The following is an 11,300-nucleotide window of genomic DNA, read 5'->3' on the forward strand; positions in this document are numbered from 1 at the left end:
TGGATAGGGTGTCTTGAAATTTGTCAAATCCTCGGTTGGGCTGTCACCACTGCCAGCTCTGTCACCTAAACAACACCACCTAAACAACAACTCTTCAAAGGGGTGCTCTGTCCCCAAAAGCTGCATCCATGGTGGCACTGGGGAAAAGCTCCAAAGGATATCCAGCCCAGCAAAGGCAGGGGGCTGGAAAGAGCAGCCAGAATTAATTATCTGTGATAATTTGTTATTAATTTTCTCTGATAATAAATGCCCTGCCTGATGGTGGGGATTTATTTCACTTTGTGATGGTGCAGCCTCCTGCCAAGGCTCTAAAGAGCTGAATTTAACAGGATCACAAAGGCTGACTTGGCTCCAAAGCAGATATTCCCAGTGATTTGATTTTTATGGAATACCTCTTCTCCTCCTCAAACTAAGAGCAGGTTTTTTCACTAATACTGACTGAATACTCCATCAAATACAGCTGAATATTCCACATTTACTCAAAGTTTGCTGGTGGTGGGTTCTGAGCAGAGCCCACAGGTTTGATTTCCAGTGTGCTTTGATTCCAAAATCCTTCACAGCCACACTTTTCCCCCCTCCTTTGCCTCATGGCATGGCCAGGATTGGTCCCTGGGAAAACCTCATCCAGGTTTTTAATTAAACTTGGCTCAGGCAGGATTGATACAAACTGTAAATGATCAAAATTGAGAGGGAGATGCTGGGATAGTTTCACATAGTCCTGAAGGGAACAAAAAAGAGAGGGAAAACCCCCTCCAACCCAAATAGACCCAGTGCACTGGGAACTTCTGGAACACTCAGGAGGAAAATGCAGAACAATGGGGAAACAGCACTGCTGCCCACTGGGAATTCCAGCAGGACTTCCAAATATTTGGGAGAAGGTTCTGGCTTGGATTTACAGCTCCAGCCAGGAGATTTCCCCCTCAGAGTCCTGCATGTGCAGGGTGGGAGGAACCACAGGATGCTCCAGGTGGTTCAGGAAGCCAAACCCACCAAAACCAGAGATTTTCCAGCAAAATGACCACAACCCTTTCCCCTCTTGCCTGAGCCAGGCCAGGCTGAGCTGGTCCTTCAAGGTCAGCTGTGGAATCCACTGGCAGAGGAGGGAGAGGGCTGTGAGAGCAGGGAGTGCCCCGTGCCAGCCATCCGTCACCCCTCGGGATAAATACGCGCCAGAGCTTCCAGGATTTTCCATCAGGGAAAATGACGGGCTCCTCCCGCCCCCTGAGAAGTTGTCACTTGGTTTGAAATGAAAAGGGGAGCAAAAGGGGCTGCTGAAAGGAGCTGGAGAGAGCAGGGGAAGGAGGTGACACCTGAGAGCCCTGGGTCACCCAACCCTGTCCAGCCCCTGCCGCTGCCGCTTTGTTCCATATTTAGTTCCTGACAACTGTGCCTGGGGCAGGAACTCCCAGCTCTGTTTTCCCTCCTCCCTCAGCTCCCAGAGCTCTCAGAAATTGCTCTTTCTCTCTCCCAGTGGCCACAGCTCGGTGCCAGTGCCCTGGGGACGATGGCAGAGAAGCAGGAGGAGCCCAGCAATGCCCAGAACGGGGAACCCGACAACGCCGAGGAGGGCGAGGGGAAGAAGAAGAAGGTGAAGAGGGAGGACCTGCCACCCTTTGAGATTGTCACAGGGTAAGAGATTGGGATTTAAATATGGAATTGGGGCAGTTCACTGACCTCTGTCTCAGCTTTTAGGTCGGGCAACACAAGCAGCATCTTCCGCAGTGTGTTTGTGAAGAGTTTGAAATGGTTTGGATTTATTGTGGGATTTTGCTCTAAGTTTTGCTGACTTTTAGAGGATGGACTCCCACCAGGCAGGCACAGAAGTGCACTTGTTTTATAGGAACAGCTCTGTTTCTGCAGTGCACTTGTTTTATAGAACCTGCTTCTGCAGCTGTTCCCTCCCAGCCCCGCTGACGGGATGGGGATGGAGGTGTTGGCTTTGATGAGAGCTCAGTATCGATTTCTTGCTGTGATCAATGGCTCTTGTCTGAGAGTTTCTCCACCTGTGGATCAGGAAAAACACCCCTGCTACGGCTGATTGGCTTGATGGGCCTGAGAGACAGATTTTTCAAGAGACCTAAAGGTTCACATTTTCAGGAGCTCCACGGCCACAGCTGGAACCTGACTTTCATAAAGAAACCAAAAAGCCCAACTTGCAGAAAAGCTCCAAAACAAGAGGCAGTGTTGAAGGCAGCAGGGCAGCAGGGAGCCTGGCCTTTGGAAAAGCAGGATATCCCAGGGCTCTGGTGGAAGCTGAACTCTCAGCCATAATTGCCAGCTGCAAGTAGGAAAAGCCCTGGGTGTCTGTCCCTGGAGGAGCAGGATGAGTCCTTCTCCCCTCATATTTCCCTTATCAGTCACCAAAGGAGTGTCCCAGCAAATAAACCAAACCCAGGATTTCTTCCAGCTCCTTAAAACTTAAAACTCAGGTCTCCAAAATATCCCCTGGAATCCTTCTGCCTGTGCCATGGGCCCTGCAGGTGAAATTTGGCTGCCTGTTCTGACCAAGATGAGTGAGGCAGGATTGGGTTCCATTCCTGCTCAGGGGAGAAAAAAAAATCTCCATTCTCTTCTCAAAATGTGAAAAAAATCCCTTCTTGGGGCAGTCTCTGTCACACATAATCATAGAAATAAATGATTAGCAGTGGCTTTTAAGGAAAGAACATCCCTCTGCTAGGAATGGAACTAAGGCACCAAATATTGTGGATATAAACCACTGGGCCAAATCCTGAACACTTAAGACATGTCCTAAACTGAATTTTAATGAGGAAATGGGTTTTTTCAGCCTTGGAGCACTCAGCCTGCAGTTAGAAGTGCTGAGGGACTGGGCAAGATGTCCAAACTTCCCTGCTAAGCCCAAGGCCCTGGGCTAACCATGGCTGGAAAACTCCCTGAGCACCTTCCTGCAATGAAATCCTTTCTTGGAATGCCGTGGGAGTTCCAGGATTTGACAGGATTTTCCACCCTGCAGAGGGGAGAGTGAGGAAATGAAACAAAGATCCTAAAGGAGCCCCAAAGAGGTAGAGAAACCCCAGGGATTTTTTAGTTTCATTTGAAGGAGGACACCAGGAGATCAGGCCAGGCCTTGAGCTGGGATCACCAGCAGGGTTTTTCCAGTGATTTACAAATTCCCAGCCAATCAAGGCAGTTATGGGAGTGATGGGGAAACACAAGTGCAGCCAGGGAAGAAGCACTTAAACCCAATTATGTTGCATTTCAGCTTTAGCCCTTGGATTAGGGGCATCTCAGGACTCCCAGCCAAGTTCTCTCTCTGCTGCTCACAGTTCCAGGAGGAGTCTGGCTTCCAGGAATCCCTGGGAAGCCAATTACTCTCTTTAAGAATATTATCCCTTTTTTTTTTTGGCTGAACACAGCCTGTAATCCCAATCTGTGAGCACTTCCTGCCACATTTATTTCCATTTCCCCCAGGTGTAAATGAGGGTCCTTGTAGGAATAATTCCTTGTTACTCTTTTAGATAATCCACATTTTTATTTCCTCATTAAATGTTTTCCTTCTCTCCTGTGTGACAGTGCCAGGGCCACACTGGGTAGCTGCTCTTTCCTCCAGCCCATCTGATTTTAGCAACTTCAATCCCAGATTGAAGATTCTGCCTCAAAATTCAATTTTTTTTTGGTCTCAATATGATTTATCACTTTTCTACCCAGGAAAACTGATAAATTAGGTTGGAGCATTTAGAAATCCCTGAAAAATGTCATTTAACAATGCTTTTCAGGGGAGGTTTCAATTTTGACCTTTCCTATCCTCAGGTGAGCTGTGCCACCCCAGCCTGGTGTCAGAGCAGGGCTTTATATTGAGAATATTGGGGAATTGAGTGTCTGTGAACAGTTTTAAAATTATTTCCATAAACATTTTCATTTTCCAGGAGGCTGGAGCCAGGTGGGGATCAGCCTCTTCTCCCAGACAACAGGATGAGGGGAAATGGCCTCAAATTGTGCCAGGGGAGGACATCAGGGGGAATTTCTTCACAGCAAGGGTTGCCAGGCATTGGAATGGACGCTGAGTGTTGCTTCTATTCCTTCTTGGAACGTTATTAATTGAACTAATTCAGATTCCAAAGTGCTGGGAGCAGAATCGAGGTGAACATCCCAGCTAAGCCCAGGCACATGCCGAGATAAGCAAGAAAATCCATCAGGAAGGGCTGGCTAAATGCAGCTCCCAGTCAATCCAGCCTGAGTCAATCCATCCTGGAGCAGGTTGCTGCTGCTTCAGCTGTTCCATGAAAACCCAGAGCCAACCTCGTCACTGCTGTGACCCCTTTGCTGTCAGAGAGTTAAATCAGGGATGAAATTCCCCGTGCCTCTGATGTATTTAAAAACCTGATGTTATTGTGAAACCACTCATTGCAGACATCGCTCTGGAATGAGTGTCTCATGTCTGCCCTTCAAAAAATCATCAATTAAAGAATCCTCAGCCAAAGAAGCACTCACTATCCAGGATACCAAGCAGGAAATGTGCTATTCTTTGAAGCACATGCATTTTTTTCCCACTCTTTTCCATCCCTTTCCCTTCTCATCTCCAGAGCCATCCCATGAGATGTTCCACCACAAGGTGATCTTGGAGTCACAGAAGGGAAGATGTGCACAATAAATTAAAAGAGTAGGTGAAGTTATCAGCAGGGACTCCAGCAGGAAATCCACATTTGCACAGAAAAGTTGGATTTGATCCTGGATATTTTATAACCTAAACCTTGGAACACAGAGAAATCAGGGGTAATGCAGTGATTTGCTCATGTGATTTGGGTCATGGGTAGAGGTGACCCAAAAGTGTGACCCTCAGCTGAATCTGCCTCTGAGCCTCCTCTCTGCTCTCTCCCCTCTCCCAGGGAATGCCTTCCAGCCTAAAGCTTGGAACACAGAAATCAGGGGTAATGCAGTGATTTGCCCATGGGATTTGGGTCATGGGTAGAGGTGACCCAAAAGTGTGACCCTCACCTAAATCTGCCTCTGAGGCTCCTCTCTCCTCTCCCAGGGAACACCTCCCAGCCTAAACCTTGGAACACAGAGAAATCAGGGGCAATACAGTGATTTGCTCATGGGTAGAGGTCACCCACAAGTGTGACCCTCACCTGGATCTGCCTCTGAGCCTCCTCTCTGCTCTCCTCTCCCCTCCCAGCTTAAAGCTTGGAACACAGAGAAATCAGGAGTGTTGCAGTGATTTGCTCATGGGTAGAGGTGACCCACAAGTGTGACCCTCACCTGAATCTGCCTCTGAGCCTCCTCTTTGCTCTCCTCTCCCCTCCCAGCCTAAACCTTGGAACACAGAGAAATCAGGGGCGATGCAGTGATTTGCTCATGGGTAGAGGTGACCCACAAGTGTGACCCTCACCTGAATCTGCCTCTGAGCCTCCTCTCTGCTCTCTCCCCTCCCAGGGAACGCCTCCCAGCCATCTTCTTCAAATTCCAGTTCAGGAACGTGGAGTACAGCTCGGGCAGGAACAAAACCTTCCTGTGCTACGTGGTGGAGACGCAGGGCAAGGAGCCGGTGACCAGCCGGGGGTACCTGGAGGACGAGCACGCGGCCGCCCACGCCGAGATGGCTTTCTTCAACACCATCCTGCCCACGTGCCAGGCCGGTGCCCGCCACGATGTCACCTGGTACGTGTCCTCCAGCCCCTGCGTCACCTGCGCCCAGAGGATCTGCGAGGCCCTGCGCAAGAACAAGGGGCTGCGCCTCACCATCATGGTGGGCAGGCTCTTCATGTGGGAGGAGCCCGAGATGCAGGCGGCCCTCAGGAGCATGAAGGAGGCCGGCTGCAAGCTGAGGATTATGAAGCCTCAAGACTTTGAGTATGTCTGGAAGAACTTTGTGGAGCAGGAGGAAGGGGAGGAGGCCAAGTCCTTTGTGCCCTGGGAGGATATTCAGGAGAATTTTCAGTACTACGAGGAGAAGCTGGCGGAGATCTTGCACTGAGGCTCAGGTGAGTGAGGGGGTCACTCATTAACTCTCCTCTCTTTAATTTGGGTTCCAATTTCTTTTATTGTCAGCTGAATATTGCTAACAATCCCAGGCAGTGGCTTTCCCCTTCCAGGGGCTCCCCCATAGCACATTCCCAAGGGATTTTGTGCTTTTCTGTCTTCTCCTCCAGGAATAAAGAATTAAAAGGTTCCAGAACAGCCCCTGCTCCCCACAGGGATGATGTTCAGCACAACAGGGAGAGAGGAATGGAGACTGAAGGGGATTTTACTCACACCCCAAAATCTAAAAAACACCAATAAAGGAAATCCCAGTGGTTGCAGAATTCCCTTCTCTATGGGGCACTGAAGAGTCCCCTCTGAGTCTCTAGGACATCTCTTTTTCCGTCCCCAGGATCAGAAAGGATCCATGAAGAGATGTGACAGACCTGGACACCTGGGACAGTCCTGCTTCCCAAAGCTTTGATTCCAGCAGGATGGAGAACCAGCCTCTGGGAGACAAGGCCCTGTGGGACTCCAAACACACACACACAACACAGACCTCTGGTGTTTGGCATTTTTTGGGTGTTTTTTGTTCCTCCCCCTCCCTGCCCCAACCAAACCCATGCTGTGATGAAAGGGGTGGCAGTGATCCACAGGCAGGCTGTGGGATCACATTCTGGGAATATTTCATGGGAAGAGACCTTAGAACAAAGCTGCTGGTTAGATAAACGCATTAGAAAGGGGAAAAGAATTTGATTTAAAGGAGAAAAAGAAGTTTTCTCCCTCTGTTCTCAGTAGTCAGAGCTGTGATTTAATTCAGGGCCAACAGCTCTCTTCCAAATCATGATGGAGCCTGAGAACTGGACATCAAACAATGTTGTTTGGGATATAAACCTGGGAAAAGCAGAGTGAAATAAAATGGGAAGCCACTGCAAAAGCCAAAGCACTGTTTATTCCTTCTTCTCTACTTGCAAGAAGTCCTAAATTGAACCTGACAAGTCTGAGTTCAAGGACATCCCAGGACAGCCACACAGGGAATATTTTGTAGCTGGGAAGGGAGAACTAAATGCCAAAAAAATTTCCAGAGTACACACAAGTGCTGGAAAGCAGGATCATTTTCCATGTAAAACAAAGCTCACGGGGATGCCATGAGTAAGGAATCAGAACAAAAACCCAGACACAAATAAGGGGAAAGACTGAATCCATGAGCAGCCTCATTGCTCCAAATTCCTCTGCTGTTTTTCCCAGCTACAGCAATTCCCACCAAACAGGTTTACAAAATATGGGCAAGGAACAAGGAGAGTAAGGATAAAGACAAACAGGATTTGCAGCAGCAAAAAGCCCCACAGAACTGAGTAACCCAGTCCCTTCCCAAGGAATCCAACCAGGAACCCTGTCATGCTACAAAATTCCCAACCCTTATGTCCCATTCTTATATTTCTTCAACACACCTGGCATTTTTCTGGGCATGCAGAATAACAGAAGTCCAAAAGATTTGTTATTGTGGGAGGGTTTAAACCCAAACACAAAGGGAAGGTCTGTGGCAGTTCCTCAGTTCTGGAACAAACTCTGCCAAATCAGGAGTTTTCCATGGATCTCAAAAGCAGAGGTGGTACTGATTTGCTTTAGTTTTGGGTGACAAACATCAACCTTTGTGTAACACCTGGACTAAAAATGCAACAAACAAAGAAATGTGGAAATCCCACCTTAAACCCCATCCTGTGAGTTTTTAGAGCACATCAGCCTGTTTGGATCCTCACCAAACAGAGCTCTGCAGACTGGAAATTATAGAGCTGCTGAATAAAACACAGCCACCAGGTGTATTTACCCCCCTCCAGCAGTCCCTGCAATCCCAGCCTGTCCCCAGAAGAGCCACAGGTACCAATCCAACAGCAGGGCAGTGTTTATTTCACATCACAGCATGATCCTGAGTGAGCACGACCTCAGCAAACCCAATTTGTGGCCGGAAGGGAGAAATGAAACCGTTCCACGTGCGAGAACAGGTGAGTGACCGCAGTGCCAGGCAGGGCACGGCAAACAGAACACAGCAGAGGTGCCAGCGCTGCCTGGGGCAGCACCAGCCCCAACACAAACCCCGAGTCCCCCGAGGCAGCGGCTCCATTTCACTGCGTGGAGCCCCAGTGACACCTGGTGGCTGCAGGGACATGCTGGGAGCTCCCCCAGGGTTCACACAGCGCCGCTGCCTCCCGCTAATTAACAGCCCAAATGAACTTCCTGGAGCTTGCTGCTGCTGGAAGCCCCTGTGACTGTCACACGAGTGAGTGACAGCTGAATGCAGAACGTGCTCCACACAAAGGTCCCCCCATGTCAGTTCAGAGGTTCTGCTCCCAAACCTGGGGGAAATGGGGACCTTTGTTCTGCTCACAGGCTGTACACTGTGATCTTGATGTCAGTGTTCTCAAACACTTCCTCAAGGATGGCTGACACCTTTTCCCACTGCAGGCCGTCGAGTCCACATCCAATCCTGGAAGACAAAGCACCAAAAGAGCTGTGGGGCCTTCTGCTGCACCCAACCAGCCTTGGAGGTGGCCCTGCCACAGCTCCCCAGGAACCCACAGAATGTGGGCAGAACAAGGAAACAAATGCACAGGGAAATGCAAATCAGATTTGCCCCACTGAACAGAGGAGTTGGATAGAGTTGGATGCTAGAATTCTTATTTCACAGTAGGGGAGCATCCCTCAGACATCCTTCTAGAAATTAAACTCCCAAGCATTGGCATCCAGCTGCTGAGCCCCTCACCTGGGCATGGAGATGTCGGTGACTCCGTTGTTCAGGCAGTGAGCTTTCATGGCTTCCAAACTCTTCTGCATGCTCTCATAGGTGGGCTTGTGAGAAACCTTCTGCTTTGTAATCTACAGGGAAATAGAAAAGCTCAGCTGTGCCTTGGGCATCATCCCTGCAAACTTCTGTCTGTTATAAATACAAAACACATTCCCTGACATCCCAAAACCCCACACCCAGACTTGTCTCTGGGGAGAGACCTGAGCAAAGAACATTTCACAGCTTACAACACTAATTTAGCAGCCAGTTCTGTCCATGTAAAGGTGAAATGCAGATGCAGCTTGGCTGCTCCTCACAGGCAACGTTTGAGGACACATCTCTTATTGAGAGGAACATTCCAGAAACTCCCTTCCAGTGCCCGAAGGGAGCCAACAAGACAGAGACTATTTATTTACAAGGGCCTAGAGTGACAGGACAACAGGAATGGCTTCACATTGCCAGAGGGCTGGGTTAGATGGGATACTGGGAAGAAATTGTTCCCTGTGAGGGTGGTGAAGCCCTGCTCTGCTGCCCAGAGCAGCTGTGGCTGTCTCATCCCTGGAGGTGTCCAAGGGCAGGCTGGACGGGGCTTGGAGCACCCTAAGATAGGGGAAGGTGTCCCTGCTCAGGATGAGCTTTAAGGTCCCTTCCCACCCCAACCATTCTGTGATTCCCTGAACACAACCAACTCCCCCCAGCTATTAATGCCTGACATGTGGCACAGTGCAGCTCCAGGGAGGTGTCCCAGTGCCACCCCAGCCCTTACCAGGTAGTAAATGTAGCGCTCGTCCCTCTGCAGAACCGCCACCTCCCCCGTCTTCTTCTCTAAAGCACAAAAATCAAGGTGTTTTAACAGCCACAGTCCATGCAAGCAGCCCCAACACCCTCCCTGCTGGAAATCAGGAGCTCCTTCAGGCACCACTCACTTTGATCCAGGAGCTCCTGGACGCCTCCAAACTTCTTCTTGAAGAGCACGGCGATGCCGGCGCCCATGCGGCAATCCTCGCTGATGCAGTGAGCCAGGGCGTCCGTGCCCGGGCACGAGAACAGGTCCCCCTTGACACACCTGATCTGCAGGGCAGGGCAACAACACCTGAGGAGAGCACACCTGGGCACACAGGGCTCGCTCTGGTGACCAGGGAACGGGCAGCAAGAGGGGCAGGGTTTGAGTTTGCTGTGCAGGGCACAAGTGTTTGAGCTGGCAGGAGCTACAAACCCAAGGGAGGGAATTACAAACCCCACGTGTGGAATTACAAACCCCACAGACCCCATTCACAGCATTACAAGCCCAACTCACAGAATAACAAACCCAATATAGAGATTTACAAACCCACTACAGAGAATCACAAACCCACTACACCTCCTCAACAAGATCATTTATGAGCATCATGTGCCAGCTCAGCAGGTAATCTTACTAAATCAAAGCTTAAAAGGGTAATTATGTGACAGGGAGCACAGCTGGATTAGTGAAACCCCTCCAGCAGCACCAGGCTGGAGGTGCTCAGGCAGGCAGGTGAGCTCTGTGCTGCTGCAGAGCAGCTGCCCCACTGACATTACACACAAAAAGCACACGGATTTCAGCACTGGCAGCTCTCAGAATCTGCAGGATGCAGCCAGTGCCGTGCTGTCAGGGCTGTAATGAGAGGAAAGCCTCTTTGCACAGACAATAATATCCCATGTAACCCATTTCCTACGCACTCTCTCCTGATCCTTGGAGAAGTGGGTGGCCATGGTAACGTGGGGTATGGAGAAGGCTCCTGCGGCTGGAAAGATGAGAGAAAAACAATTATTAGGAACCTCAAGCTAGGCAGCAAGAGTGTGTTAGAGGGGGCGAGGCTGAGCCTAATTGTATCTGTAACAGCGGGACAACCATGACACCCCTGAAGATGCCGGTGCCCCTGACCCGGTCCCGCTGCGCCTACAGCTCCGGCCCGGGAGGAGGCCCCAGCCCTGGGTCACCGCACGATGAGCACCCCCAGGCAGCCGCCCTCCTCTTCATCACCATCATCACCCTCCTCCTCCTCCTCCTTCCCCTCCCACCCCTCAGGGCCACTCAGCCGCCGCACCCGCGGGGCGCACAGCGATCAACCGGGCCGGGCCCACGGCCTGCGCCACGCCGAGCCTGCCCAGCGCCGCCCACATCGCTCCGGCCGAGCCGCAAGGGCGGCCCCGCCTCACGGCCACAGCGCACCGCCTCAGCCGGCACGGCGGCTCCGCCTCAGGGGGACATTGGCGATACCGCCTCAGCCTCGGCGGCTCCGCCTCGCGGCGAAATCGCGGATCCGCCTCTCAGGGGGGTTGGCGGATCGTCCTCAGCGCGCACGGCGGTATTGCCGCACACAAAGCGGCGGTATCGCCTCACACAACACGGCGGTAGGGCCGCACACAACATGGCGGCCCCGCCCCACACGACATGGCGGCGGCGCGCGCGGGCGGGCGGACCCTCCATGGTCCCGGCCCAGAACATTCCGGGCAGGGGGCGGAGCTTGGAGCCGAGCGGTGCCCGCCCCGCGCGTGCGCGCCGCGGCCCCCGCGCAGGCGCAGCGGCGGCGGGCAGGGCGAGGCGCGCGGTTGGGCGGCCGCGGCCGGGCGGGGCCCCGCC

General features: G+C 51.6%; 2 protein-coding genes across 2 annotated transcripts; one reads left to right on the plus strand and one right to left on the minus strand.

The window, feature by feature from the left end:
* Window positions 1-1,368: 1,368 nt before the first annotated feature.
* APOBEC2 (apolipoprotein B mRNA editing enzyme catalytic subunit 2) lies at window positions 1,369-7,676 on the plus strand. The gene is made up of 3 exons (XM_084220451.1): window positions 1,369-1,629; window positions 5,392-5,939; window positions 6,329-7,676. Exons 1-2 carry the CDS (start codon window positions 1,505-1,507, stop codon window positions 5,930-5,932), a joined length of 666 nt encoding a protein of 221 aa, XP_084076577.1. The 5' UTR covers window positions 1,369-1,504; the 3' UTR covers window positions 5,933-5,939; window positions 6,329-7,676.
* A 125-nt stretch (window positions 7,677-7,801) lies between these two features.
* Window positions 7,802-11,032, minus strand: OARD1 (O-acyl-ADP-ribose deacylase 1). Its single transcript, XM_084220452.1, has 6 exons — window positions 10,765-11,032; window positions 10,397-10,461; window positions 9,625-9,769; window positions 9,465-9,523; window positions 8,678-8,790; window positions 7,802-8,401 (listed from the first exon to the last, which is right to left on the minus strand). Exons 1-6 carry the CDS (start codon window positions 10,838-10,840, stop codon window positions 8,299-8,301), a joined length of 561 nt encoding a protein of 186 aa, XP_084076578.1. The 5' UTR covers window positions 10,841-11,032; the 3' UTR covers window positions 7,802-8,298.
* Between the last annotated feature and the right edge of the window lie 268 nt (window positions 11,033-11,300).

This window comes from Fringilla coelebs, assembly GCF_963513975.1.
Source record: "Fringilla coelebs genome assembly, chromosome: 23".
Classification (NCBI taxonomy): domain Eukaryota; kingdom Metazoa; phylum Chordata; class Aves; order Passeriformes; family Fringillidae; genus Fringilla; species Fringilla coelebs.